General features: G+C 38.8%; 2 protein-coding genes across 3 annotated transcripts; both read right to left on the reverse strand.

The window, feature by feature from the left end:
- Positions 1–548: 548 nt before the first annotated feature.
- Positions 549–9,047, reverse strand: LOC143879471 (uncharacterized protein At1g51745-like). Its single transcript, XM_077381876.1, has 3 exons — positions 8,454–9,047; positions 6,192–7,240; positions 549–2,551 (listed from the first exon to the last, which is right to left on the reverse strand). The coding sequence occupies exons 1-3, from the start codon at positions 8,606–8,608 to the stop codon at positions 1,194–1,196; spliced, it is 2,562 nt and encodes an 853-aa protein (XP_077237991.1). The 5' UTR covers positions 8,609–9,047; the 3' UTR covers positions 549–1,193.
- A 5,362-nt stretch (positions 9,048–14,409) lies between these two features.
- Positions 14,410–19,848, reverse strand: LOC143887224 (transcription factor EAT1-like). 2 transcript variants are annotated; one of them, XR_013254099.1, is made up of 5 exons: positions 19,271–19,848; positions 18,203–19,128; positions 16,404–16,829; positions 16,097–16,294; positions 14,416–14,941 (listed from the first exon to the last, which is right to left on the reverse strand). XR_013254099.1 is itself a non-coding variant. In XM_077391338.1 (4 exons), exons 2-4 carry the CDS (start codon positions 19,064–19,066, stop codon positions 16,199–16,201), a joined length of 1,386 nt encoding a protein of 461 aa, XP_077247453.1. In that variant the 5' UTR covers positions 19,067–19,128; positions 19,271–19,848; the 3' UTR covers positions 14,410–16,198. The 2 variants fall into 2 exon arrangements, 1 of the variants encoding a protein (XP_077247453.1); XM_077391338.1 differs by having other exon boundaries at positions 14,410–16,294.
- Positions 19,849–26,984: the final 7,136 nt, after the last annotated feature.

The raw sequence follows: 26,984 nt of genomic DNA on the forward strand, positions 1-26,984 counted from the left end.
ATTTTTTGTCTACACAAATAACATCAAGACCCAAAAGTTATATTTTCTCCATCTATACCTGGCTTAACTTCAAAAACAATTTTTTAAGGTTGTGGAAAAAATCAGAAGGAAAGCTTGCAACTTGCCAAGAGGCTAATGATGCCCTAAGATCAGCAACCACCCTAATAAGCAAACATGAAAGGAAATGCAACAGCAATTGCACAGAAAGTGAAATGAAGGAATGATACCCTGCTTAGCAAGGGAGCGCACGAGAAACTCGACCGAGGCTTAACCGCACGATATCTAGGCCCAGCAATCCAACGGGTTCAGATTGGTAGTTATTTGAAAAAAAAATTACTAGGATGTGGGTCTTTGCTCTCTCTGTTTTTTTTTTCTTTTAAATTGACATGAGAGCATAGATTAAAAGGTAATTTACAATCCCACTGTTACGTATCAGGAGACCAGGGTTGTCTCGGTTGCCAATTTTTTTAGCTTTTAAGGTCTAGTTAGGCTAAAAAAAGTACAATAAAGTATACTATGATAGTGTATCCATATGTTTAACAGTACTCTTCCCAAGCTATGATCCTGTGAAAATCATAGTATTTCTCTAACATTTGCTTGAACATCTCATTGAGGGATTATACAGAATGGAAATATGAAATTGAAATGATGTCCCATTCCTGTGTCTTCCACACGACCTTCTTCAGAAAGTTTTATTCTGCATTAATCGAATGGCTGGAAACATATTAAAAAGTTGCAGCAAGGTATTTTACAAGAGTTAGCCAGCCCATCACTCCAAATGTAGCTTGATGTTTTGGCCATGCCGGAGTCAATTCTGCTTTGAGAGGATATGCACTCAAAAGGTACATCTGCATGAGAACCTAACCACCCTATATTCTCAATCTCCAAGAAGGAATTTAAATAAATTACATATAACATTTATGTAAAACTTACAATGGTTGATCATAGGACCCAGAGTATGAGCAACAGGCACAATGCCTATCTAAATACTCTAATTTCCTCAGAGGTTGGTATAATAAAATCACCTAACAGAGAAGGGAGACTCACCTTTGTTGGCCCCAAAAAATGGGGAGCAGTTCCACTAGACTTCAGACCTAAGCACCAAGATCCTGCTGTTCTATATTGCACATGTGACGCAAATCAAGAGCTTCGAGAAAGCTAATATCGATCGCTCGAGATGCATTCTTTTATGTCTATAATGGTTTCCTTTCTGCTGAACTACTTGTCAAAACCCCATGAGTTACTGCCTTTAATGGTGGCCTGCCAATCGCTTCCAGTATCCTACTGAATACCAGTTTTACAGGGACACACGTTATTGAAGGTGCAGTCTCTGGTTTGCTCAACCCATCTAGGTCACCATTCTTGCTAGCAGATTTGGAGTTGGTGTTCTTCCTACCAATCTGTTCGGTAGCAATCGAAGACAGAGTTCTCATTTTTTGGCTAGACAAACTTACTTTCTTCAATGGCTTTCTGTGAAACTTCTTCTGAGTCAAAGGCCTGCGAATTTGAGAGAAGCTATTCTTCTTATGATTGGGATGACCATCATACAACTTCTTAGATGGAGGTTTGGTTTCAAAATCTGAATGTTGAAAAGGGTCGTCGGCCTCCTCACCATCCAATGGTGATGATGGATGAGGGCGTGGGACCCGCTGCATGGCTGTCCTTCTGCCAGTTCGCCAAACCGGTGGGAGTGCTGCATTCCCATCATCATCTGTGGTTTCCTCAGTGAAACCATTTCTAGAAATAAGAATATTAGATGAACCATCTTGTAATTCTTCTATTTGAATTGGGTGCCCTATTATTGCTTTCCCATTCAATCTGCTCATCAGAGAAACCAGAGGCACGCGTTCTCCTTGATAGCTTGCTTGGACCTTCAAATCAACATCCACCAGCATTGATTCCGGTCCATTACCAAGACGACCAACATAAATTGGGTCAAAACACTCATCTGAGTCTTGCCAGAGAGATGGGGAAATCGCGAGCGAGTCTTCATCTGAGTCGGTGATATTATTGTTGCTTCTTCTCCCTCGTTCTCTAGAAGATGATTGTAACATTAATGGGTATCTTCGATTGCCAAATCCTACCATTTGGGATTTCGTCAAATCATTATCAATCAAGTCACCATCATAAGCATAGTTTAACTTCTCACTTTTACGGTAAAATCCTTGGGCCCTTCGGCTAGGTATCTCCATTCTTGCAGTCTTTACAATGTTTCCCTTGCCTTCATAAAATGCCCCAAGGGTGGATCCATTGCATTTATCAGCATCAATGACAGTACTTTTGCCATCCAATGCTTCCAAAGGCCTCCTGGTTAAAGTTCGAATATTACGTTTACCTTTCAGTTGCCATTTGGAAACCCCCAGATCAGCAGAAATACCTGATACATGCTCATGAGGAAGAGTATGGGGCATGTAACCAGGAAGTGAAAACCCATCAAGCTCATCATTGCTCGTACTTCCAGGTTGCCCTTGAACTTGAGAATCAGAGCCACCGCACCTAAGATATCCTTCTGAGTTTCTTGGTCCTGGCACTCTCCGCATCTGGGTAGGACCTGAAAATCCAACGCAACATCACACAATTGATAAAAAAGAAGAATGCAATGAGCCAACCTCCAAAACAACGGAGTCAAGTGATAAAGCAGGCACCCCCAAGAGCAAAATATGACTCTATACTGGATAAAACTGGATAGAGAATGAATATCATTTTTTTTTCTATGATTTGGCCGACACTTTGAATTTATTGCTGACACATGTGTCGTGTCGTGCCCGACATGACACCCGTGTCCACACGTGTTGACACTCCTTTAGACACTCTTAAGTGTACTGCTAGAAGTGTCAGTAACTTTATATGTATGTACGTGTATGAGTGTGCCATTATTTCTAGATTTTTAGGTGATACCTTGTATGCGTGTCGAAACTCAGCACAAGAATCTATGTCCATACATCATGATTCTACGTACTTCCTATTTTAGCCGTGTCCTCGTTTCTAAATTTTAGGAGTTTGCCGTGTCCGACACTCTGTGTTCGTGTCCACAAATCATAGTTTTTGTTTTCTTTGAATCGTAGAGAATGAATATCATGTTAAAGAATTAAAATTAGCTGAATCATTTTCTACTTTGGTAAGTTATAAAGAATTATAATTAGCCAAATTAGCTGAACCCACAAATTAGCTCATAACACAGTTGATAAAAAGAAGAGTGCAATGAGCCAACTTCCAAAACAACGGAGTCAAGTGATAAAGCAGGCACCCCCAAAGAACAAAATATGACTATACTGGATAAAACTGGATAGAGAATGAATATCATTTTTTTCTATAATTTGGCCGACACTTTGAATTTATTGCTGACGGGTGACCCGTGTCGTGTTGTGTCCGACACGACACCCGTGTCCACACGTGTCGACACTCCTTTAGACACTCTTTAAGTGTACTGCTAGAAGCGTCAGTAACTTTATATGTATGTACGTGCATGAGTGTGCCATTATTTCTAGATTTTTAGGGGTTTCCATGTCAGATACCTCTCATATGCGTGTCGAAACTTGGCACACGAATCTATGTCCATACTCCATACATCATGATTCTACGTACTTCCTATTTTAGCCATGTCCCCGTTTCTAAATTTTGAGAGTTTGTTGTGTCCGACACTCTGTGTCCGTGTCCACAAATCGTAGTTTTTTTTTTTTCCTTTGAGTGGTAGAGAATGACGATCATGTTAAAGAATTAAAATTAGCTGAATCCTTTTCTACTTTGGTAAGTTATAAAGAATTATAATTAGCCAAATTAGCCGAACCCACAAATTAGCTCATAACATAGTTGATAAAAAGAAGAGTGCAATGAGCCAACCTCCAAAACAATGGAGTCAAGTGATAAAGCAGGCACCCCCAAAGAACAAAATATGACTCTACACTAGATAAAACTGGATAGAGAATGAATATCATTTTTTTCTATAATTTGGCCGACACTTTGAATTTATTGCTGACAAGTGACCCGTGTCGTGTTGTGTCCGACATGACACCCGTGTCCACACTCCTTTAGACACTCTTTAAGTGTACTGCTAGAAGCGTCAGTAACTTTATATGTATGTACGTGCATGAGTGTGCCATTATTTCTAGATTTTTAGGGGTTTCCATGTCAGATACCTCTCATATGTGTGTCGAAACTTGGCACACGAATCTATGTCCATACATCATGATTCTATGTACTTTCTATTTTAGCCGTGTCCCCGTTTCTAAATTTTGAGAGTTTGCTGTGTCCGTGTCCACAAATCATAGTTTTTTTTTCTTTGAGTGGTAGAGAATGACGATCATGTTAAAGAATTAAAACTAGCTGAATCCTTTTCTACTTTGGTAAGTTATAAAGAATTATAATTAGCCAAATTAGCTAAATCTTTTTTTACTTTGGTAAGTTATAAAGAATTATAATTAGCCAAATTAGCTGAATCCATCCTTTTTTACTTTGGTAGGTTATAGATTAGGAATTTTGGTAGGTTAAGTAAATATAATGTTTTATTTCCATATAAAAAACCTTACTATTGGGATAGATAAAGGGAAATGTTATCAGCAATATTGTATTTTGATGATCGCACTCCCCACTTTATTAGAAGTACGGTATGGCCCGCACCATAGGATGATCCAAACCGTCCATTAGATGGGCCACAGCCTAAATAGGTTGTGCCCCAAAAATCATTTCCATAGGTTGATCCTAACCCTCTGATCTATCCTCTACAGATTCGAGGGTTAGGATGAACCTATGGAAATGATTTTGGAGCACAACCTATTTAGGCTGTGGCCCATCTAATGGACGGTTTGGATAATCCTATGGTGCGGGCCATACCGTACTGTAATAAAGTGGGTAGTGCGATCATCAAAATACAGTAGTGATGATAACATTTCCCTAGATAAAACATGTGATAATTGTAAATTTGTTGTTGTTTATAGAAAAAAATAGATTAAAGAGATCTAGAAGTGTCGTGGTGAACCATTCAAAAAAAAGAAAAAGAAATAGAAGTGTCGTGGTGAATCCTAAAGTATTGGAATCCGACACATGTCTGACACTGAGGTACGTCACCAATCAGAAGAATCCATGTAACAGAGATTGCATCAAACTAAACTTTGACGGCTATGCATTGGGCATTCGCTGCACTACAGACATCAAAAGAACTCTCGATTCCAACGGTGAGGTTATATTGTCTTTATTAGGGCCTATGGAAAACGGAAGGGATTCATGTAATATAATTAAATGGATTTCCAACTGGATTGAGAACTTGTGCAGTCATTTCAGTGTCCCTTTCCCCATTTTAAGGGAGATGCAAATACCGAGTTTGATTCGTTGGCTAGAGATGGTGCGGGGAGAATCTCATTACTCTAGAAGATATTTTTCTCCGCTAGATCAGTATATTTATGAATTCCATTTTGTTGTTTTTTGATGCAGTTCTCTTTCTACAACCATCTCAGTCACCTGTTATTTTTTTTAACTAAATTTGCTATTAGGGTTTTTTTTTTTGGGTAGGTAAGCTGGGATCAAACCTGCGACCTCTAGGTTGAGCTACGAAGTCTCAACCATTGAGCTACGGGCCCAATCCAAAATTTGCTATTAGTTACCTTTATATACATACATACATACATACATACGTACATAGGTACGTACATACATACAAACATACATACATACACACACTGCAAATTGCAAGGGTGTTAGTTTACGTGTAAGACACGAGGCAAACCTTACATCTGTCGGTTATGGAATGGCTATCGCAACTCATGGACATTATATCTAAGAACTAGCTTCAATTTAGAAGTGCACGATACAAAAGGTTTTCATATAAGAGATTTATTGCAGGACAATGAGAAATAAAATCAACATAATATATGCAAAGTCATAACAAGATTATCAAATTCAATAGCATTCATGATTTAACAATGAAATTCAAAAGAGGTTCCAAATGAATGATAAAATGGTACCTATATTCCAAGTAAAATATAATAAATCCCAAACACGAAGCAATCACTTAAATCCCAAATCAACAGCCGCTTGAGAAAAACACATAACGGGCCTCAGAATAGAACAGCTAAATTTTTTAAAGTGGCAATAGGACAGCTAAGAGTTTAAATCCAGTAAAGTGGTCTATTTAGATGAATTGAAAAGACTAAGAGATATAAATGCATAGTGACTCCCGAGAAAGGCTAAAATTTAACCTGAAAGTACAACTGCCTCTTCCTCCACATCAGGGTCCAAGTAATCCCTCTCTGAGGAATCAGACTCCTCTGCTTCAACCAATCGTGAGCATGCATTCTGCTCTGTCAAAGAAACAACCTTGCCACAATTATGGGCCCCAACATGGGACGGTGATATCTCCATCTGCCCTAAATGAAATCCTGCATGGCCCGAACAATCATTTGCCTCAGCTGGAAGATAGACACATTTGCTCCTTTTCGCCCTGCATATAACACCCACCTGCTCCTCTCCTTGCATAGAGATAGACACAGCATCACCGTCAGATCGCAAAGAATGGCATGTTGGTAATTTTGCACTACTCTGTAATACTTGAACAAGAGGCCGGCGCCTATCACGCCTTTTAACAAGGGATTCCTCTGGCAGGCCACCTTGCGATCTTTTCCTTTTGATGGCTGAGGAACTCTTACTGGTACTAACATTATTTGCATCTCCCATGCTATGCACCCCAGTAGGAGTGACAGACCTCTGGGAATTCTCACAACCAATGGATGTAGAAAGCTTTCTCTTTGATGGAGCAATCCGAAGCCCAAAGTCCTGCAAACCTCTCATCCGAGGTACGGCTTCAGAATTATCATCTTCCCAGCTTGGCTGTTTTGCATGTTTTCCCTTCCGAGTGTATAAAGAATCGCCCATGACCTCTTCCTCAAGAGACGAGTCTAGCCTCTTGGAAAACAGCTGTGGTTTCAGATTTATAAATTTGCAATGGTCCCTTGTTTCACTGTTCCCCAAGTGATTTTCTGAAGGAGAACAATTATCCAACTCCTTTTTTGAAGTGCCGGGCATTTTATTGCTCACATTTTTCAAAGGAATGCCTTTTTTCTGCTGTTTCCTTTCAATCAGCTGCTTCTCAAGCTCAAGAGCATGAAGAATAGCGTCTTCTCGACGTGCATATTTCTCTCTTTTCTTTATAGGATTACCATGAAAAGATTCAGCCCTTTCAATACAATCATCAAACTCCCCACACCGAAATGGCTTTACACGCTTTGATTTCTCTAAATTGTACCAATCCCTGAGGCAAGGAACAAAGCCCCAACCACTCGAGCATTATAACACTTTATTTAAAAGAAGAGAAGGTTTGGGAAAAGTTAATCAAACAGGCAAACAAGTTATATAAGCTACTGTTAAGATAAAGGAAAAGAGTGTTCCCATTCACGTAATCTCTGTAACCTGATTAATCAAGCACTAGAAATAACAGATGCAAGGATCAAATGGCTTGGTAGCAGGCAGAAGAAGTTTCAGCTATTACTGCATATAAAAGAAATAGATAAACTGGGAAATGGACATATGGTCTAAAAGGAGCTGCAAACTACTTGGTTATTAAACTGGATAAAAATCTTAGAATGAATATATAGTTACATGCTCATCTTCTAGAAAATATAAAAAGAGTGTTGACACATCCTTCCATAAACTTAAAAATGTACATTATTAAAAGTGGTTAAGGCTTAAAAGACCTTAAAATTTAAATGTTCGGCTCAAATATGCAAACTTTTGAAGGTGTGGAATCATAATGAAATGCACAAAAGAATTTTAGCTTTTGCACTATGTAATCCACTCAGTTTTCTCACTAAATCAGTTTTGCCCTAACATATCAGTTCTAATGCGGTCTTAGGGCCCACCATTTTTACTCAAACCATGCATAGGGTAGGGATCAACATTTAAACCTCGTTTTTATGGCAATTGCAGAAGAGCTGCATTACCTTGTCAATAAGTCATATGGGACATGACCTGATAAAGCACGCACTAGGGACCATACAAAACAATCAAATTAAGTAAACCAACGTCATGTTTGCCCTAATTTTCTTAATAATTTCAAACTATAGATGATTTATCAGCAACAAATGGCAGAAAAATGCTGATGGAATCATAGGAGAAAAAATGTTCAGTTCAATTTTTTTCCCACATCAAAGTATCATTCGATATGTGATCAGCGAAAAGTTAAGACAGAATCAAGACATATGAGCATGCTGATTTAATCCATCAGATCAGCGAAAAATTATATCTTTGCATAAGTCCTGAAAATAATTAGGGCACATAACAGGAACCAACCTAATTCTGCTAACAAAAAACAAATAACAGTTCAAGAGAAAAACGCATGCATTAAGCAAGGAAGATCACCAAACAAAACAGAAAACACAGATTCTATCAATCTACATGCAACAAAAAATGATAAACAAAAAGAAATGAACAAATCAAAGAACAAAGGGCTGAAAAAAAAGACATACACGCTGGCATCTTCTCTTCCAAGAAGCTTAACCGGGGTTCCGGATCTTGGCGACATGATATGAGAGTCCGATAAGTCTTTAGGTCCGAGAATCCGACCCGGCCACCATGATCCATTCCTCCTCCGCACCCAAACGATCGTCCCTTCAGTATCCATTCGTTCTTTATCTCACAAAGAAAAACCCTAACAGAAAAAAAAAAAAAAAAAACAAGAAAGTAAAACCCTAGAATCAATAGCTACATGCTCATCCTACAGCAAATGCTGCGAGAGGATCAAGAAACCTCCATATCTCGGGGATCCGCTCAATTTGTGGTTCTTCCTGGTTAGGGTTGGGGTTTTCATTCAAAATAAGGAGAGTTTCATTTCTAGGGTTTTTAAAATGCCTCATTGTCTTTCCTCAGAGGTTTTTACATTTATAGACATGGATCTGAAGGAATTTTAGATTCCAAAGAGAAAATTTATCAAGAAAAATCTCTTCTTATTCTCCTCTCCCGCTCTTAATTTTTTGTTTCTCTCTCTCTTTTTTCACTGTCGAAGAACAGAAGGCCAAGGACAACAGAATTGCAGAGGAAGTCTCTCTCTCTCTCTCTGGTTTGTGAACCAGGGGTTTTATTTAAACGAAGCGGTGAATATCTCGGCGACTTGAGTTGAAATTCTCGCGATACGTATCTTTTGCGAAGGTTTATCAGGCACGCGCGTATTGATTAATACGCATGCTCCTGTATTTTCGCACGCCGCACGCGCAGTTAAGACGGAGATATACGCGCTTACATGCGGGGACAAAAATAGTATATTCTGAACGTTACGCGGGGTTTTCCATTTCGGGCGTTGTTATGTTTATCGGGAGAATATCGGACTCGGATCTAAATGTAGACAAAGATATCAATATGGATTACTGCTAATGGGCCTGGAGGTTTTCTTGACATCCACTACTAAACGGGTCGGATCAGGGAAGGCTCGTTTAGAAATTAGGCCCGAGCATGATGGGTACAAGTTACTTGACAGTTTAAAACTTACGGGGGAATTTGCTAGGGACCATCAGAGAAGGCGGACGGGTTGGGTTGTTGCATAAGATAGCCGCCACATAGGCCCATTTTTTTGTCCTATTCACTTGATTCATCCTATGTGGCTGCTCTCATGCAACAGCCAATCCGCAAAATGCCTTCCACGATGGTCTAAAGCATAGTTTGCAAAACGTGATTCGGCAGAAAAACAGGACAAGAAAAATTCGAGTTTAATATGGTATTGGTTCAAAAAAATGTAGTTAAAAAAAATGGAAACTCAAAAAAAAAAATTTAAAATTTTGCCATTTACAAAATATAGCAGGGTAAAGTTGGACAGTTGGCCAAAATGCGTTATGTTTAAAACGCATTTTAAATATCTCCCCCCAAAAAAATGGAGTTTAATTTAGGGGAGTGATAAATCGCCCCCACATATCTGTCTTTCTCTCTCCCCTCTCTCTCTCTCTAACCTAGAGGAGGGAGAAAGAGACATACGGGGTCGATTTAAGATATTTGGGGGTCGATGCCCTTAATTTATTGTAAACGTTTTAAATGGAGTATTAAATGTGAAGCCAATAAAATGTGTTTTAAGAACAAGTCGTTAAAAACCGATATTTGGCTTGACCAAAGTGCCACCCTTAATATTGACACCCCTTAAAAAGTGTGTTGTTGTTGGATCAAACATCAAGGGTCACACCTTGATTACGTGATTGTACAAAATAAAAACTCCTTATCTATAGTGGAGGAGAGGTGTTGTGGGCTTTCGCTGGCCCTATTGAGGTTATTGATGCATTGGAGGCCCAAGTGAAAGGGTCCATCAAGGCTTGAAGTTATTAGCTAGAGTCCGAGTCAATAATCTGGTTGTAGAAAGAGATTCGCTGAACGTCATCAGGTGGCCTGAGAAATCACAAAAACCACCTTGGCGTTTTGTTCGCCTATCGACGAGTTGTTTGATTGGATGGCTTGGTATTCTTGGTCTTTTCATCATGTTCACTGTTCTGCTAACGAAGTGGCTATCATCAACAATATTAGCATAAAGAAATCTTAGATGACGTCTTTGTACCATGGTTGATAAAAAAAATCTAGAATTATCTGATTAGAGTGTGACCAAGGGTGATAGGTCGGATTTATGATGGCCAACAATATTTATGAACCATAAATAAGGGTGTCAAAGGATCAACTTCGGATCGGATCCACCTATGTCTTAGTCATGATCCTTTCAAATCCCTTATCGGTCGGATCAGATTCGGAGTGTTCTTCGGATCCTACTTCTTGTGTCCCGGTCACGATTCATTTCAAATCGGGCCATCCATCGGAGTGTCCTAGTAGGTCCTACTTGCAAAATAACAAAAAATCTCAACTCTCTTCATTTGAAATGAACTCCAAAACTTCCTCAATTCTGAAATGGATTATTCACTATATCTAATAACAACCCATGATTTTGATGAAGAATAGGATTTTATTGTTGAAAACAACTTCAATGTTCAAAGGTTCATGACGATAAAACTTTCTAGTAACTAATCCTTGTTGAGGGTGAGCGGCAAGTTTACAGAAAGAAAGAACGATTGAGGAAAGGAAGAGAAAAAAATGTCGGGAAAAGGGGGGAAGAGGAAAGTCGAAAGCTAAGCAATATTTACTTTAGTTTTTTGAAAATACCCCTCTTTTAGACTTATTATAAGAAATGTTTTGAGGGTATTATAGTAAAAGGCCTTCGATCGTGACTATCATTGGATTTTTTTTGCCATGTCTTGATCAAAATCCGAAAATTTTCAGATCTTATGAAGAATATCCAAAATATGTCAATGGATCCTTCCAATGTGTCATCCTGTCTATTAAGGTTCGGATTCGGACTATCCATCGGACTGTCTGGGTCCATTAACACCCCAAGCCATAAAACTGAAAGGGATAACGATAGAATGATATGAAAATAGCCATGAAAAGTGATAAGGATGGAAATACTAGACATAGATAGAAAGTGATTAAAATAGCCATGGAAAGTGATGAGGATAGAAATACTAGACAAAGATAGAAAGTAATTAAAATAGCCATGGAAAATGAGAAGGATAGAAATACTAAATACTTAATCTAACTTAATTGCCTAATCTATCCAAACTACCTAATCTACTACATACAATCCAACGGTCAGGTCTAAATGGATCTAACATATTCTAACCAATACATGTGGCAAGGGATACATTCGTACAATTATTCTTTTAACAAAAGCAATGATTGTCACAAATGTTTTTTTTTTCCTATTATTCCCAATATTCCATTTTGTTAGTATGCCATTTTAACTAGTCATTCACCCATTTTATTATTTGATTCCCTACAAAAGCTATTTTTATTTAATGATAAAAACACTCTTATGGTTTTTGAAGGAAATAAATTAGAAGAAGGAAAAACTTAGGGAATAAAGAACAAGAAGAGAGTTTATTTTCTATTTGTTTACTTTGAAAGACAAAGATAGAAGACGAGATAAGAAGAGCAACGAGGATGTTACTTCATGGGATTATTAGTTCGCTCCTAATGAGGATGGAGGAGGCAATAGGGATCGTTTGAGCCAAGGTCGTTCTTTTTTAGTTGTGGATATTGTGGGCACAAACACCCGAAGAGGAGAGCTCTTATTTCATCTTGAAATGAGAGATAGCCCTAATTTCGTTTAAGTTAGAGAAATGATAACTTATCAAAATTTTAACACAGAGTTGCCACCTAGGATAGGGCCTAGGACCAAGGTTTTAAATTTTGGTTTCGGCTATAATTTTTGATGCATGGGAGCGTGGAGCAGCAACACAAGATGGAGATCAACATAAGAAGCGACTAAAATAATCTCGTGGGGGTTTGAATGAAAACCCATGCCACGGTTTGGAGAAAAACTCCAATATAACACGTGGAAGAACCAATGCTCCCTCAGATCGAGGATCAAACCCCTCCAACCTTTCCTAATCCATAAGAGAAAGAGGTTCCTGGTCTAGGTCCTAGTCCGAGAGGACTTTCAACTGAGACTGGTTTTTCGAGGTCAAATTCTTATAAATGGACGGAAAACGAAATCTCCTAGGTCAATTCCCTAGTCCTCTTTAACGCCACTCTTTCTGAGTCTCGTTTGATGAAAAGTGCCAATGCTTTCTTCACAAGTGATGTCCAAAAATAAACTTTATTCAATCTATTTCTTTCTTTCCTCATGCCATTACATTATATAGCGAGCCAAAACCTAAGAATAACAACTCTAAATACTTGCCTAACCATTATTCTCAATCTTCTAACTAAAGCGGCCTAAATAAAAAGTAGAAATATGACTAAAATAATTAATGACCCGAAATCGACCACGTACGGTCCTCTAATTTTATCGTTATTTTCAAAATATTAGGGCTACGCTTTTTTTATATCAAACCGACCTGATTTGGAAAAATCAAGTTAGACAGGTTACAATAGGGGTCGAGAAATTAGAGGCGCAAGACTCAAGGCTTTGGTTAGGGTTAAGGGAATGCTAACTCGGGTGGGGCTAGGCTTGGCCTCAAACCGAACCAACCTGGCCCAAGTTGCACCCCTATCATTGATAAGTCAGGTCCAAAAATCTTAATATATAGGATGACCCGTTTTGAGTTATTCCTGGATCTTTGATCCACTCTCTGTAATTGGAAGGGACTGCTTATCCCGTCCTATTTTACTTACAGATTAATAAATTGTCAATTTTCAAAAAAATAAAAATAAAAATCTATAGGACGGACCTTACCCTTTGATTTGTAGAGGTGGTGGGGCTCACCATCTAAACTAACCGTAATGTAAGGTGCGCTAGCTTCTATGCATTCTTTTGAAGCGAATGTTAGTTAACTCAAGCGCTTGAAAGTACGTGATTAATTTAGTCAGTTAACATACTTAAGAATGCCGATCTCCTCCATCTAATCACCGTCAGATAATGATGCATGGCACGACTGTCTAATGCATATACACCATTAGATTGGTTTGCCACATCGAAAAGATACGACGACATGAAAGCCATTAACTGAGAGGTCACGAGAGAACGGAAAGATTATTGGGATTTCCATATTTTCATGTCTCTTCCAAGTGGGACATTTCTCCCACGAAAAGTTATCATCAACTTTATCAATTACACTTGAATGAGGTGCCTAATTTCATTAGCTCACGTAACAATGACTTTTTTTCTTTTTCTTTGATGGGTACGTAACAATGACTTGTCTTACTTGTAGAAGTTATTTGGGGAGATTCCCATTGTTTTGATTGATGCTACAAGAGGCTTGATTTGGGTTCACTCACGTATAAAATGAGGAAGGTTTAGCATTAAATCACCCACCAAGCCTATATATTCCCCCTTATTGGATCTATTTTCACACACACATGATTTGAGAAGTACTGTAGATTCTCCACCATGCGCTCTAACTGTTAGAACGCTCAAACCTTTTAAGAGAATCATTTTCTTCACATACATTAAAGTTAGAGTTTGAGAATTTTGATGAGAATAAAATGAAGAGAAAAGGAAAGGAAAACATTATTTTTCTTTCAGAGTGTCCCCGTTCTTTAAAGTAATATTTTATTTTTCTAGGATGATCCCTTTAGATAGGAACTCTCGCATATAACCAATTATTTGTTGGCCTACGGATGTATCCCCCAATCACTTTGGTCGACGATGCACGTATGCAGGCATGCCAAGACTAATTGCAGTCCAATGAGTTCGGCCAATTTCAACCTGGCCCAAAGCACCAAACCAATCGTTAGATCACTAACAGTTGAGGTTTGTTAGCTAATAGTTTGATCACTTGTCCAAATCATGTGTGATTTCGAAGGTCTGGGTTTCCCTCTCCTATGAGCCCCCTCTGGAATATACGGTCACTGGAACAACCGTTTTATCAGAAGGCGGGCACAATGAGCATGTTCGGTCGGTTATTGAAAGCATAAAAATGAATACAATGAAATTGAATTGCATTAAATGATAAGGGCGAACCAAGATACATGAATACCTTGGACACCGATGACGGTATTAAAGGCTACACTACAGCTACAACTACAACAATCTGAACATTTCATGTAATTATATGCTTTGTTTGGGCAGTCATAACGTCTTTCAGGTATCTTTTAGAATGTCTCTTGCTCATATCGCTTGATGGTTTCGTGCGACTTGTAGCGCTATCCACTCCGCCTGACCTACGTAGCATACCTTGAATCGTCGTTGATTTTCCGCCAAACACCAATGCACTAATTTTTGGCCTTGGAGCAAACCCTTCATCATGACCATTGAAAAGACCATGGGCTATCACATTCGACTATGGGTAGAAAAGATAAAACCAATGGTTATACCTTTAAGCCTCTCGATTCGTTAATAGGGTTGAGCTCAAAGGCTATAACTCATGGTCCTCCCCTTTGTCAAGTTCCTCATTGGCCTTTGAACTCGAGCTTCATTGATCAAGTAGGACTTCAATGATGCTTAGACCATGTTTCTAGTTAGCTGGTTAAGCTATGTACACTGCATCCACAGCTGTAGAATTCAAACAATCTTAGGACCTCAAGGCTATGTTTTCAGATTTTGAGAACCAATTGTGAGTCCAATAACCAATTTTGGACTCACAATCAGTCCTCAAAATGCAAAACAACCAGGATCGAAGTCTATATGCAAAAGACCTATTATTGTTAAGGAATGACGTTATGCTTTAAACGATCCTTTCATGGAATGTCTAGTGCTATATATCTATCTATAATATATACTAAGCATGTTTCTTTGCATATGTTATTTGCTTTAATTTTTTTCCCACAATAGCTTTTATTGAAAAACTTATTCTTCATAACTCATGTTTTGTTTAGATAAGGTAGGGCCTAACATTTTATGCCCAAGCATGGCATGGGTGGGCCCACCATCTCTACTCAAACTCATGCATATGGTGGGGCCCACAAATTTCATCTAATACTATGATGGCTGGGGCCCACCATTTTACACTTCATGTTTTGATGTGGTGAGCCCAACGTCTCCGCACAAACCCATGCCCACCATTTTACACCCATGCATAACATGGGCCCAGAATACTAGTATAAATAAAATATGAGGAATGCTAAACCGAAGGGCATCCTTGCAGCATCTGCACCAAATAGCATTTATTATTCAATTTATTCTTTCAGTTTAATATTTTTTAGTGCCATGATAAATGAACTTTAGAAGGTTGGTCCAATGGGGCGCCCTTATAGCTGGTTTTCGCATGGGCGCCCTTCAGTTGAGCATTCCTCATAGAATAAACCCCTAACAAAGTTGCTCGTCATATCTATAGGAAATGCATTACCTACACTATTGGAGATTTAAAACCATACAAATGCCTCCAACACATATCTGCTATGCATACTCCCATATGTTCATGCATTGCTATTCTAGGAGGCAATAACTGAACATTTTTTTCAACATTTCTTAGTGGTCATTTTAATGTTGCTACAAAGTGCCCAACCCAATATTTTCTGAATTAACTTACTGATAGATAATGATAATCAAGTCCCTATTTCTGAAAATAAAGTAGAAGTTCTAATCCGTAATTTAAATAGACAATAAAATGACCATTTTAGTGTCGAAATTCCTGAAAATGCGAAAAAATAAAACATAAAAGTAGTTAAATCATATAGGAAGCTTTAGCAAGAGGAACTGAAAACTTACCTGCCACAATGCTACCATAAGTCCTTCCACCAACCAACTTCTCTTCTTCTTAGACAATCAAATGATAAGGACTCAAAACCCTTCAAATTCAAACCTCAAATCCTAAAAACTGGCAGGAAATGAGGGATATTGTCTATCAAGAACTTCAATGAGCCGCTTGGCAATTGCACCGGCATATATAGAAGAACCTTCACATATCTGTAATGAAATAGAAAACCACCCATATTTAAAAAATTAAACTAATTACAATAGAACAACTTAAAAGGATCAAGGGATGATACAAATTGATAAGGAAATGGATAATGACCTTGGAATTGAACATGAATACGTAATAATCTCCGATGTTTCCACCGGAAACATGAAGGAGCTCCAACTGGAGTTCATGGAGAATTTTTGCTACCAAGAGCAAGCAATTCATTTTCTTACGCTGTTTGAGCTTGATGGTCACTTCATCATCAACTATGCGTACATCAACGTCCGTCTCTTTGGATTTCCTGAGAAGCCATGAGCACCTTAACGATCCGTTGAATGACTGCTCTCTATCGGTCACAGTATTAAGTGATTTCATGGATGAGCTCTCCATGTCAGCTGCTGCGCCACCCTCAACCTTATTTTTCTTGCTCCTCTTCCTCCCACCTCTCTTCTTGTCTACGAGGATTTTCAGCTCATTAACTGTTCTTAAGAGCTCTTTGATGTGGTCAATTGCATCACCAACTATAGAGGCCCTATCAGCCTTAATGAACAAAAACAAAGAAACAAAAGTTCTTAAATTAATCAAAAAATGAATATGAAAGAATCCATTGAAAGTGACTTAATTGGAGAACATAGAGAGACGATGAATATACAACAAATAATGGCGGATTTACAGTAAATAGTAGTGTACTCAACTGATTGTTCATCAATTATGCGGTAAGAGCTGGAATTAAAATGAGTTTTCTGTGTTCCGAGTGTCAATGATGCAGACATTTACACTAAGGCTCCGTTTCTTTCGATGTATAATGGGCATAGAACAAATTTTACGCCCATTTTTCACTTAGGCTCTATTTCTTTCAATGTAAAAATAGACGTAAAATTTGTTTTAAGTTCACAACATTAAACAAATTTTACGTCCATTTTCACATTGAAAGAAATGGAGCCTTTATCATAAAATTTGTTTTACGCACATTTTAGATCGAACAAATCAAAGAATAAAGGTCTTCCTACTTCTCATTTTTTGTCAGCTTAGTTCCAAACTGTTGCATCCACCAATACAATAGTTTGAGTAGTAAGTATTGGAGTTGTAATCTAAAACATAAGTAGTGAGATATATTAGTGGTACTCTTATACAAATACTTTATATTATTACATATATATCCTGTGCATTAATGACCCTAATCAAGAAGGTTAATTATCACAATATTCACTCAATTTTCTTCTTAGCAGAACATAACAACATCATCCTATGTCTAGTACACCAACTACTGTCCAATATTCCCAAAGATAAATATGAGAGAAGTATGTTTCGATGAGAGAGAGCATTGCATTTGCATGTATAAAGCTGAAACATAGGATTAGGATATTTCAATAAAACCTCCTAAGGTTTTTTCACTACCAATATACTTAGGATTAGTGTTGGGGTTCCACACACAAGCAGATAGTCCCACATCGGATAAGTGAAGTGGATGGGGATGGGTTATAAGGGAATGGACACCCTCCCTCTAACGGCTAGCTTTTAGGGTTGAGTTCCCTACAAATGGTATCAAAGCTAGGGCGTGGTAACTCCCGGGAAGATCTCGGTAGCCCGGTATGCCTCCAAGGGCGGTGGAATTCCCTCGGAGAAGATCTCGTAGTTCCCACGTTGCCAATCCGTAGAGGAGCGAGGTTGTCCACATTGCTTCCGCACGGAGGAGGAGATTGTTGGGGTTCCACGCAAAAGCAAATAGTCCCACATCGGATAAGTGAAGTGAATGGGGATGGGTTATAAGGGAATGGGCACTCTCCCTCTAACGGTTAGCTTCTAGGGGTGAGTTCTACCTTGTAAATTCCTACAATTAGGATTAGGATGTACCTTTGAAATATTTGGGAGTTGATTTATCACCCCCCTTAGGAGGTTTATGAGATAAATACCTTTGTGGGGTTTGGGAGCAAGGACCTGAGTTTCGTATACTTCTCATTAAATTGCTCTCTCCTTTGCTTCTCAGTAGTACTAGTAAAGTGATTGGCTCCTTTCATTTCTCCCTTCCCCAATCCTGGCATTTCCCTCCTGAAATGCAACACTGAGTTCTCCCCCTCTTGGAAAACAACACTATTTGCCTCTCTATCATCTATCCCGCCAAAATAAGAACCTCCTCTTGAGCAAGGCAAGCTATAGTTATGCTGTAGTGAATTGAACAGATCCCTGAAAATAGGAGGTTGAGGAGGGAGGTTCAATTGAAGTGGTGGGTCCGCAGGGAGTGCATCAAAGTTGTCGAATGAAGTGTGGTAATATATGGGGTTTTCGTTTGGACCGTTGAAAGAGATGGATGATGAAGAGCTTGGCAAGTGTAGGAAGTTATGAAGGTCTGGAAGAGCGTAAGCGGGGTTTGAATATTGAGAGGAATTAAAGCATTGTAGTGCGATTTTCTGTTGGTCTTGATTGAGATGATGGTTTAAATTCATGTCTGGCGCAATCTCGTGAAGTCTTGATTCCTCCCAATTGCCATGTTCGAGCGGTGCCGGTGGGTGTGAATCTTGGAACATGTTTTGTACCATATGGCTGTGGTACTCCTGTTCTAAATCGAAGCCGAGTTGGCCTTGGAGGTCGATTCCCATTGCGGAATGGTTGTGGTTGGAAATTTCATCAGGGGAAAAATTTGAAAGCTTGAGACTTCCTTGTAAGCTGTTGTTGTTGATGCTTCCCATGGTTGGTACTAAGCTTGGGCAGTTTCTAGCAGTTTGAGGAGCGTCAAGGGCTTGATCAAAGTAACGAGACTCACCAAACATTTTTTCCATTTTTTTTTTTTTTTGTTTCCCTTCTAGATTGTGATGCTTGTCCTTGATTTATGGGTTTTTGTCTGCATCAGTTGAGAACAAAAGAGCTGTGAATCAATTATTCAGTCATAGGGTATAAACACATGAAAGAAAGAAATAACAAGCACCCAAAACACTAAATCTTAGATGTATATACTCAAAGAAACAAGCTTAACAGTTACTAACCTGTGGAACTAAGAGAAATTAAGCCCACAAAACCCAAACTTCTGAACAGTTCAAATCAAGTAAAAACCTAGTAGAACTTGAAAAGCAAGAAGATAATGAGAAGCATAGTAAGAATTACAAGAATCAGGAAAAAACCCAAATGGAATTTAGCAAGATTCATGACCCCAGGGGGCTAAATGTAGAAATAAGATGAATCAAGGGGAGAGTAAAGAGATGAACAAAGGAAGCAAGAAGAAGAAAAAGATTTTTTTTTTTTGTGGGAAGGAGGTGGGGGGGTTGGGTTGAAGAAAAAGATACTCAAGTTATCGAATTCAAGGTGTTGCTTTTAATCAAAACGAACTCCAAAGACTTTAATGGAAGGGAAGACGAAAACAAAGAAGAGAAATGGTCTTTTTGTTTCTTTTGTACGACGAAAAGGAAGGTTTTCTGCTTTTCTAGTGTTTGAGCAAGGGGGAACTGAAATTCAGAAATCCTAATCTTCGCAATCTCCTTTTGCCGAGTAGAGAAGTTGTTACTGAGATTCTCTCATTTTGGTCCCCACATCAATCTTCCGTATTCTGATACACTCCGCGTGATATGGATTGCTCATTTTCCCTCTTCATTATTATAGAAAGGCAAGACTTCTCAATCTACCCAGCTATGGATGTAATGACCAAATTACCCTCAAATTATTAGAGTAATGGGTCCATTATGCTCCACTAACGAAAAATTTACCTGGGTATTTTCGTCATTTTCAAATGCTAATGGTGGATTAGTAAATCACCAAATAGGGGGTATCTGGGGAATTTAGACAATGTCAAGGGTATTCCTGTAACCTGATTTGCTGGAGACAATATTAGTTAGTTTTGATTAGGGCCATTCACATAAAAGGAATGAGAGAAAGCAAGGTGGAAGGGGTGCATTTTTCTTAATTTTTCTGCTTAAAACTGGTCAAAATAAGGGGACATCACTCACATGGGTTTTAGCTTTTTACCAACTACATATCTCGACCCCTCATGCTCTTTTTACTCTCTTTCCATGCTGTTATTTCTCTGTTGGGGAAGTTGGGAAATGCTTGGTGTGCTTCTCACCATCCTTGCTTTCTCTATTCAACAATATAAAAAAGAGATCTGCTAGGGGATTTCGCGGACAGGCATTTCTTGGTTGGCTTTTGCATGAGGGAACAGCCACCTTAGATGAATTAAATGAATAAGACAAAATATGCCGTTTTCTCCCCTTAAACTAAAAACCAAATGCCATGAATCTTCCAGCTATTAACAACCCTTGTCACCTTCATTTTAAGTACCCAAATGACCCAAAACTACCACAGATTTACAATTTCCTGCCCTTGTGCCCTAAAAACGACTTCATCATCTCTTTCTCAAACGAACAACTTGTTTTTTTTTTTGGTTGCAAAAACCCAAAAATATCTTCCCACAAATGGCCGAATCCAATAAAAGCCTAAATCACCTCCCAAAACATGCTATTCTCTCACAAAATCTTTTCCGATTGAGTATTCCACCCCCCCTAACAGTTTTCGTTAGCTTTTATGAAGGGGTGGAGAAGCAACCGATAACTCCAGAAGTATAAAACTTAACGATTTCTGTTAAAGGGGGGAAATATCCAACAGGGGGGGTGGGGGTGGGAATTTGAACTCCCCAATATTTAACTAATTCTATTTTATCAGACCCGTATACCTGTCGATATAAAACAAAGCTATAGACAGCCCCTTCTAAAGCATCTTGTATCCTTGCTCCTTCTACATATTTATTTTGGTACATTCAGTAATTTAATACAATTTACAAGGTTTAATTTTATTTTATTTTTCAGATAGAAAAGGCAACCTTTTTTTAACAAATAACAAATAGCTTATTATTTTGAGGAAATGAAGTATGTCAAGCTCCATACAGATAAGCTATTTGTGCATGGCTGCACAAACCATAGTGGGGGCCACATTTTTTGGGGATCCAAAGCGTTCATTTGGAAGGCCTTTCCATGGATAGGGTGTGTACCAAAAATCAGCCCTATAGGATCATCCTAACCCAATCTTGGAGGGGAAAATGGACAGACATTGTTTCTGCCCATTTTTTCCCTCCACAAATGGCATGGTTAGGATGATCCTAAAGGGCTGATTTTTTTTACACACCCTATCCATGGAAGGGCCTTCCAAATGAATGCTTTGGATCCCCAAAAAATGTGGCCCCCACTATGGTTTGTGCTGCCATCCACAAATAGCTTATCTGTGTAGCTGTACATACTTCATTTCCTCTATTATTTTAAGCTATTGCTGAAACATATAATTCGACAAGTGTACGGGCGTGAGATAAATTTAGAAAACATATAAGAATTTCGCATAAAATAGGCAATTTTTTAAATAAATAACAACTAGTTGAGCTTAATATCTTAAGGTAATGTTTAAGATAGTTGGAAGGAAAACAAGATGATAGTAGGAATGTATGCGGTGGGCATGCGTGCGTGCATGAGTGTGTTTATAGGCTCTAGTGTTTTTGTCGGCAAAACCACTCATGGTTATGGGTATTTGAATGTTATAAAGAAAAAAGAAATTTAGTTGGATTTTGTAAAAAAAAAAAAGAAAAAAAGAAAAGAAAAGAAAAGACGAGAGTGAAAAATGAAAAACAATGCTGGCTTATAGGATTATTTTTAAATTAATACTGCTGCTGCTTAAATCTGGCATGGCACTAGGAATGGGTGCCGCTTCTTGTTAGGTCTCAATGGCAGGTCGATGTTAGGATCTCCGTGATACATGCGATCTGCGTTCACAGACAAAAGGCTAAGGACACTTAGAGTGAGAGCTTCGGGGGAACGCTTTGACATTCAAGTCAAACAAAGGTAATAGGAGGAGAGTTGAACAATGAAGAGAGCGAGCGACTAGCGAGAGATTACCGGGTTTCTCGGGGGTGAAAACGTGCACCGAGAGTAAGGTCTACCAGTGGAAAGGAGGATCTTGCCCTCTGAATTTCTCTCTCCCTCTAGCTACGGCTCCCACCCCCTCCCTCCCGTAGCAGTGGTCATGTTGTTCTCTTTTTGGAGTGGAGTGGAGGGTTCCCTTTTGTATGTGGAAGTTTTATATTCCTGGGCGCGATGTGACAACGACATGACGCTGTATAGATTGCTGGGGATGCTGGTGTTTCGAACCATGCATGTACGATGCTGAGAGGTGATGGTCCTCATCACTACGTTATTCGTTGGATGAAAGAAGGGGCAAGTTACCACTGGTGATTTGTTGACATCATTGGCAAGGTGTTGGATAGGGTTGAGGGGCACTCTACAAAAATTCAACATATTTGATGAATTGGCAAAGGGAGATGATTTTTTCACCCCTTGTAGGATTATGCGCCCCACTTGACATCAAAAAGTGTTAAAAGTCTGCTAGATTTCACCTTAAAAGGGGGGCACATAATCCTACAGGGGGTGAAAAAATCATCTCCCATTGGCAAATAGTGATGCTAATCAATTAGCTCATTTGGGGTGACTAGATCAGCGTTAGAGAGCTTTGGTTTTCTACTGTCTTGATGCTTTTTAAGATTTTTTTTCTTCGTTGTTTTTGGCTTGATTCTAACCAACTCAGTCGCTGGCCTTTGCTCTCTTTTTCTCCTAATGAATTGTTGCCATTCCAAAAAAAAAAATCACTTTTCTCATTAATTATTTAAAAAAAAATAGCATCCTTTCCGTGTCCATTCAATTTGCAGCAACATTTAGACAAGAGCTAATTCATTTGACGAAATAATTCATTAATTGTCCTCAAAAAGTGTGAAACTGAATGAAAACCTTAACTCTGTCTTGGTTTAATAATTTCTATTTGTTGGTAACAGTCAATAAGTATGGTATATTTCTGCAAGTTTCTCCCAAAGTTTTGAACCTGGGAAACTTTACTGGAACTTGCTGAATATCTTGTACTTTATTGCTTAATGGTTGGTTATGTACTTTTTCTATTTTCTCTATTATTGCACTTGTTGTAAGTAAATAACTATTCATTTATATTCATCTTCAACTGTCCAAATAGAAATGAAAGAAGTAATGTTACATCAAGTAAAAAATCTATGTACTATACTGTGAAAATCTATGTACTGTACGGCCACATGTACGACTCTACATTTGTAAAATCAATGAACCTTATCAAAAATCTGAAAATACAGGACCCGACCTGAGAAACTATCTTGGATAGGGCTGTGTTTACGAAATGTGGGTTTTCTAAAAAATAACCTGACCTGAGATTGTTTCTCAGGTAGGGTAGGGTATTGAAAAACCCGGCCCGCCCAACCCGAGTTGCAACCTGGCCACAACAGGTAAAAGTTGGTGAATTCATCCTTATTGGGGGTGAATTATCACTCTCGATGGAGAAAAGTCTCGGATAATCCAAGATCACACTTCTCACGCTTAAGGCTATTTCATTGCTATAAATTTCTCTTCTATTTTTTTCCTCGGAACCTGCCTTTTCTTTCATCACCAACCTGGCTACAACGGGATTTATAGGTTTACGAAAGAATGAATAGAAATGTCAAGGGGAGGTTAGTGATGAAAGAAAAGGCAGGTTCCAAGGAAGAAAATTGAAGAGAACTTTATAGCAATGAAATAACCTTAAGCGTGAGAAGTGTGATCTTGGATTATCCGAGACTTATCTCCATCGAGAGTGATAATTCACCCCCAATAAGGATGAATTCACCTACTTTTACCAGTTGTGGCCAGGTTGCAACTCAGGTTGGGCGGGTCGGGTTTTCCAATACCCTACCCTACTCGAGAAACTATCTCGAGTCAGGTTATTTTTTAGAAAACTCACAGTTCGTAAATACGGCCCTATCCGAGATAGTTTCTCAGGTCGGTCCGGTATTTCTAGATTTTCAATGAGGTTCCTCCTTTTTTTTTTTTTTTTAAAGCGTACATGTGGCCATATAGTTCATAGATTTTCGCCATATAGTACAAAGATTTTTCACTTGATGTAACATTACTTCTATCATTTCTATTTTTCTATTTGGACAGTTGAAGATCAATATAAATGAATAGTTATTTACTTACAACAAGTGCAATAATAGAGAAAATAGAAAAAGTACATAACCAAGCATTAAGTAATAAAGTATCTGATTTCCATAATTCCATAAGGTGCAGTTCCTCCATAGATCAGAGGGCTAGGATCATCCGATTGAAATGATTTTTCGGGCACAACTTCTTTATGTTGTGCCCAACAAATGGACGGTTTGGATCATCCTATGGAGTAGGCCTTATATTAAGTTTTGAAAATTAAATTCTGGACTATACAACCAAACACCATACAAAATCTCACGTTTAAATATTTTAATAAATGCCATCATGCAAGGGGAATCTCTTCACCTAGAAAACCAATCCAAAATATGTGTTATATTTTGGATTGATTTTTCAGCCGCAGCTGGTCCTCCTTTCGCCGGTCAGACCCTCCCCCGGTGCCATGTAAGTAGGGCTAAGAGTCTCCGGTCACATCTGACCTTAGCATACGGTATGCTACAAACACCACAATCGCAACAAACACACCTATACCCCTCTTCCAAACAACATTTGCACACTGAAGCATGTAAAAAGAGACTGAATTAAACAAGCATCATTTTGCTGTTATCTCTTAGCTCTTGGCCATGCGTATGGTCCCTTTTCAGTCCCATGAATGAAGTATAGTCCAAGACAAGTTTGGTGACATTCATACTCTTATTTTTTATGAACTTTTTAATACACAAACACCACCTTGAAAACATCCAAATAAATAAAGATCCTAGGAAGCAGACAACCTATTCTCCTTGTTTAAGACCTTACAGATGAGGACTTATCTATTTTAATTGTTGAATGCATACATAGAACATCAAACTTTCTAATGCCTTCCATCCTCATTATCAATTTTCAAATCTTCAGATTAGCATTGAGAAGACTTGGTTGGGCCCACCTTCACCATAAATAAACAACTCCAATTAGCTGTCACCTTAACAAAAAAGAGAATCAATAGGACTTCTGGCTATTTCCACCCCACCCATACCATAAATGAGATCCCTTTGATCAATTCTAGTTCTAGAGGTAAGCCCTTGGGCCTTAGAGGACATGGGTACCAGCCCGTCGCCCTTAGTTCCTTCTCTGATGGTCGGTGCCTTGGGACTGGTCATCTGCGGCCCGTTCCTACTTGGCAGTGTGTCACTCCTTTCAGTAGTGCAAGAGACTTCCTTATTATCATTCGTCGTAGTCATTGTTCCCATTTTACTGCTACTGATAATTCACTTCCTTAGTATATTTCTCCCTTCTATGCAGATGTTCTCTGGAGGTGAACAGTTTGCCAAATCTAGCTATGGTTATGATGGGGATGGCTATGGCTTGGGAACCCTTCTGTTACTTGTTCTGTTTTTTGTTTTCTATAACTTGCTCTGAAGCCCCATTCAGTATATGATCATGTACATAAGTAGGATTTTGGTTCATCAGTGTATGTGCAGTTGTATTATCAGTATCTCTTCGAATGTAAGAAATCAAAGAAAGCTTATGTACACAAGTAGGATTTGGGTTCATCGGTGTAATTGCTGAAGTATTATTAGTATTTCTTCCAAGGTAAGAAATCAAAAAAAAAAAAAAAAGGGGTTTACCTATAGCTCACTTGGTCAAGGCTCTACTTCTCAACCTTGGGGTCTCAGGTTCAATTCCAGAAAGCTTTCCTTGGAAAGAAAAAGAGAAAAAGAAGATGAAAAAACCCCTTAGTATTTCTTCCAATACCCAAAACATGGCCGTATTTACGTCATGGGATCTGCTAGCATCCATCACCGAAGACATTTCGTGGATGGCCTGTTGCTAGCGAATCCCTTGTGTTATAAATAGATAATCAATTTTGAGTTCGTAATCTGTTGAGAAAATCTGCCGGGTGAATCCGATCCGATCATGCACAAATTGATGGAAAAGTAATATAAAAAAGCACAAGGAAAAAGAAAAACACTGAGAAATTACGTGGTTCGGTCAAGATGCCTACATCCACCAGTGAGAACATGATCTTCCACTGTGAGAAAACAATTTACAAGGAATACAATGGATCACCCAAAACCGAAAAAACCCTCTCGCCCAAAATTGTATGGGAGAGTAAGCCAATAAAAACCCAAAGAAGAATTTACTCTTTAATCCGCAAAGATTAAAGAAACCCCAGAGATGAAGCACTACTATGTTTTGATAATTGCACTAACTTGGCTTGTCTTTTATTATTTAAAGTGCTGTCTAAGATTATTACAGTCCCCAAGAAGCTCTCAAGCGGATTAAAGAGTAAATGACAAGCTGACTTTGTGCATTTATTAGAGCGTGGTAGTGCCAATATCAGTAGCCAATCCGATTTCACAGTTCTTATTTGATGACGTGGCTTATAGGCCGAGAAGCAGAAGGGAAGAGGAGCGTGGATATGGCGGGAGTGGCAGCGGAGGTAATAATGGGGATAGAGTAGGGGCAAAGATGAACCGGATGTTGTTGAGTCAAATCAGTCTCTGTTACAGCGAAGCCAGACCACCATGGATTTCGATCACAACCGTTGGTTGTTCGTGACGAACGGCACGTACGGGATCGGGAATGCATTCTGGCCGCAGGATGCGTATGGATATAATGGGCACGAGGATGATGATGGGATGATGGGTGTGAACATGAGGGATTTCATGGACAAACCGTGGAAGCCTCTTACTAGGAAGATGAGAGTTCCCACTGGGGTTCTCAGCCCCTACAGGGCGCACGTTAGATGCACGTT

This window comes from Tasmannia lanceolata, unplaced genomic scaffold, assembly GCF_043159265.1.
Source record: "Tasmannia lanceolata isolate RefF3 unplaced genomic scaffold, GAP_Taslan_0.1 ptg000002l, whole genome shotgun sequence".
NCBI classification, from domain to species: Eukaryota; Viridiplantae; Streptophyta; class Magnoliopsida; order Canellales; family Winteraceae; genus Tasmannia; species Tasmannia lanceolata.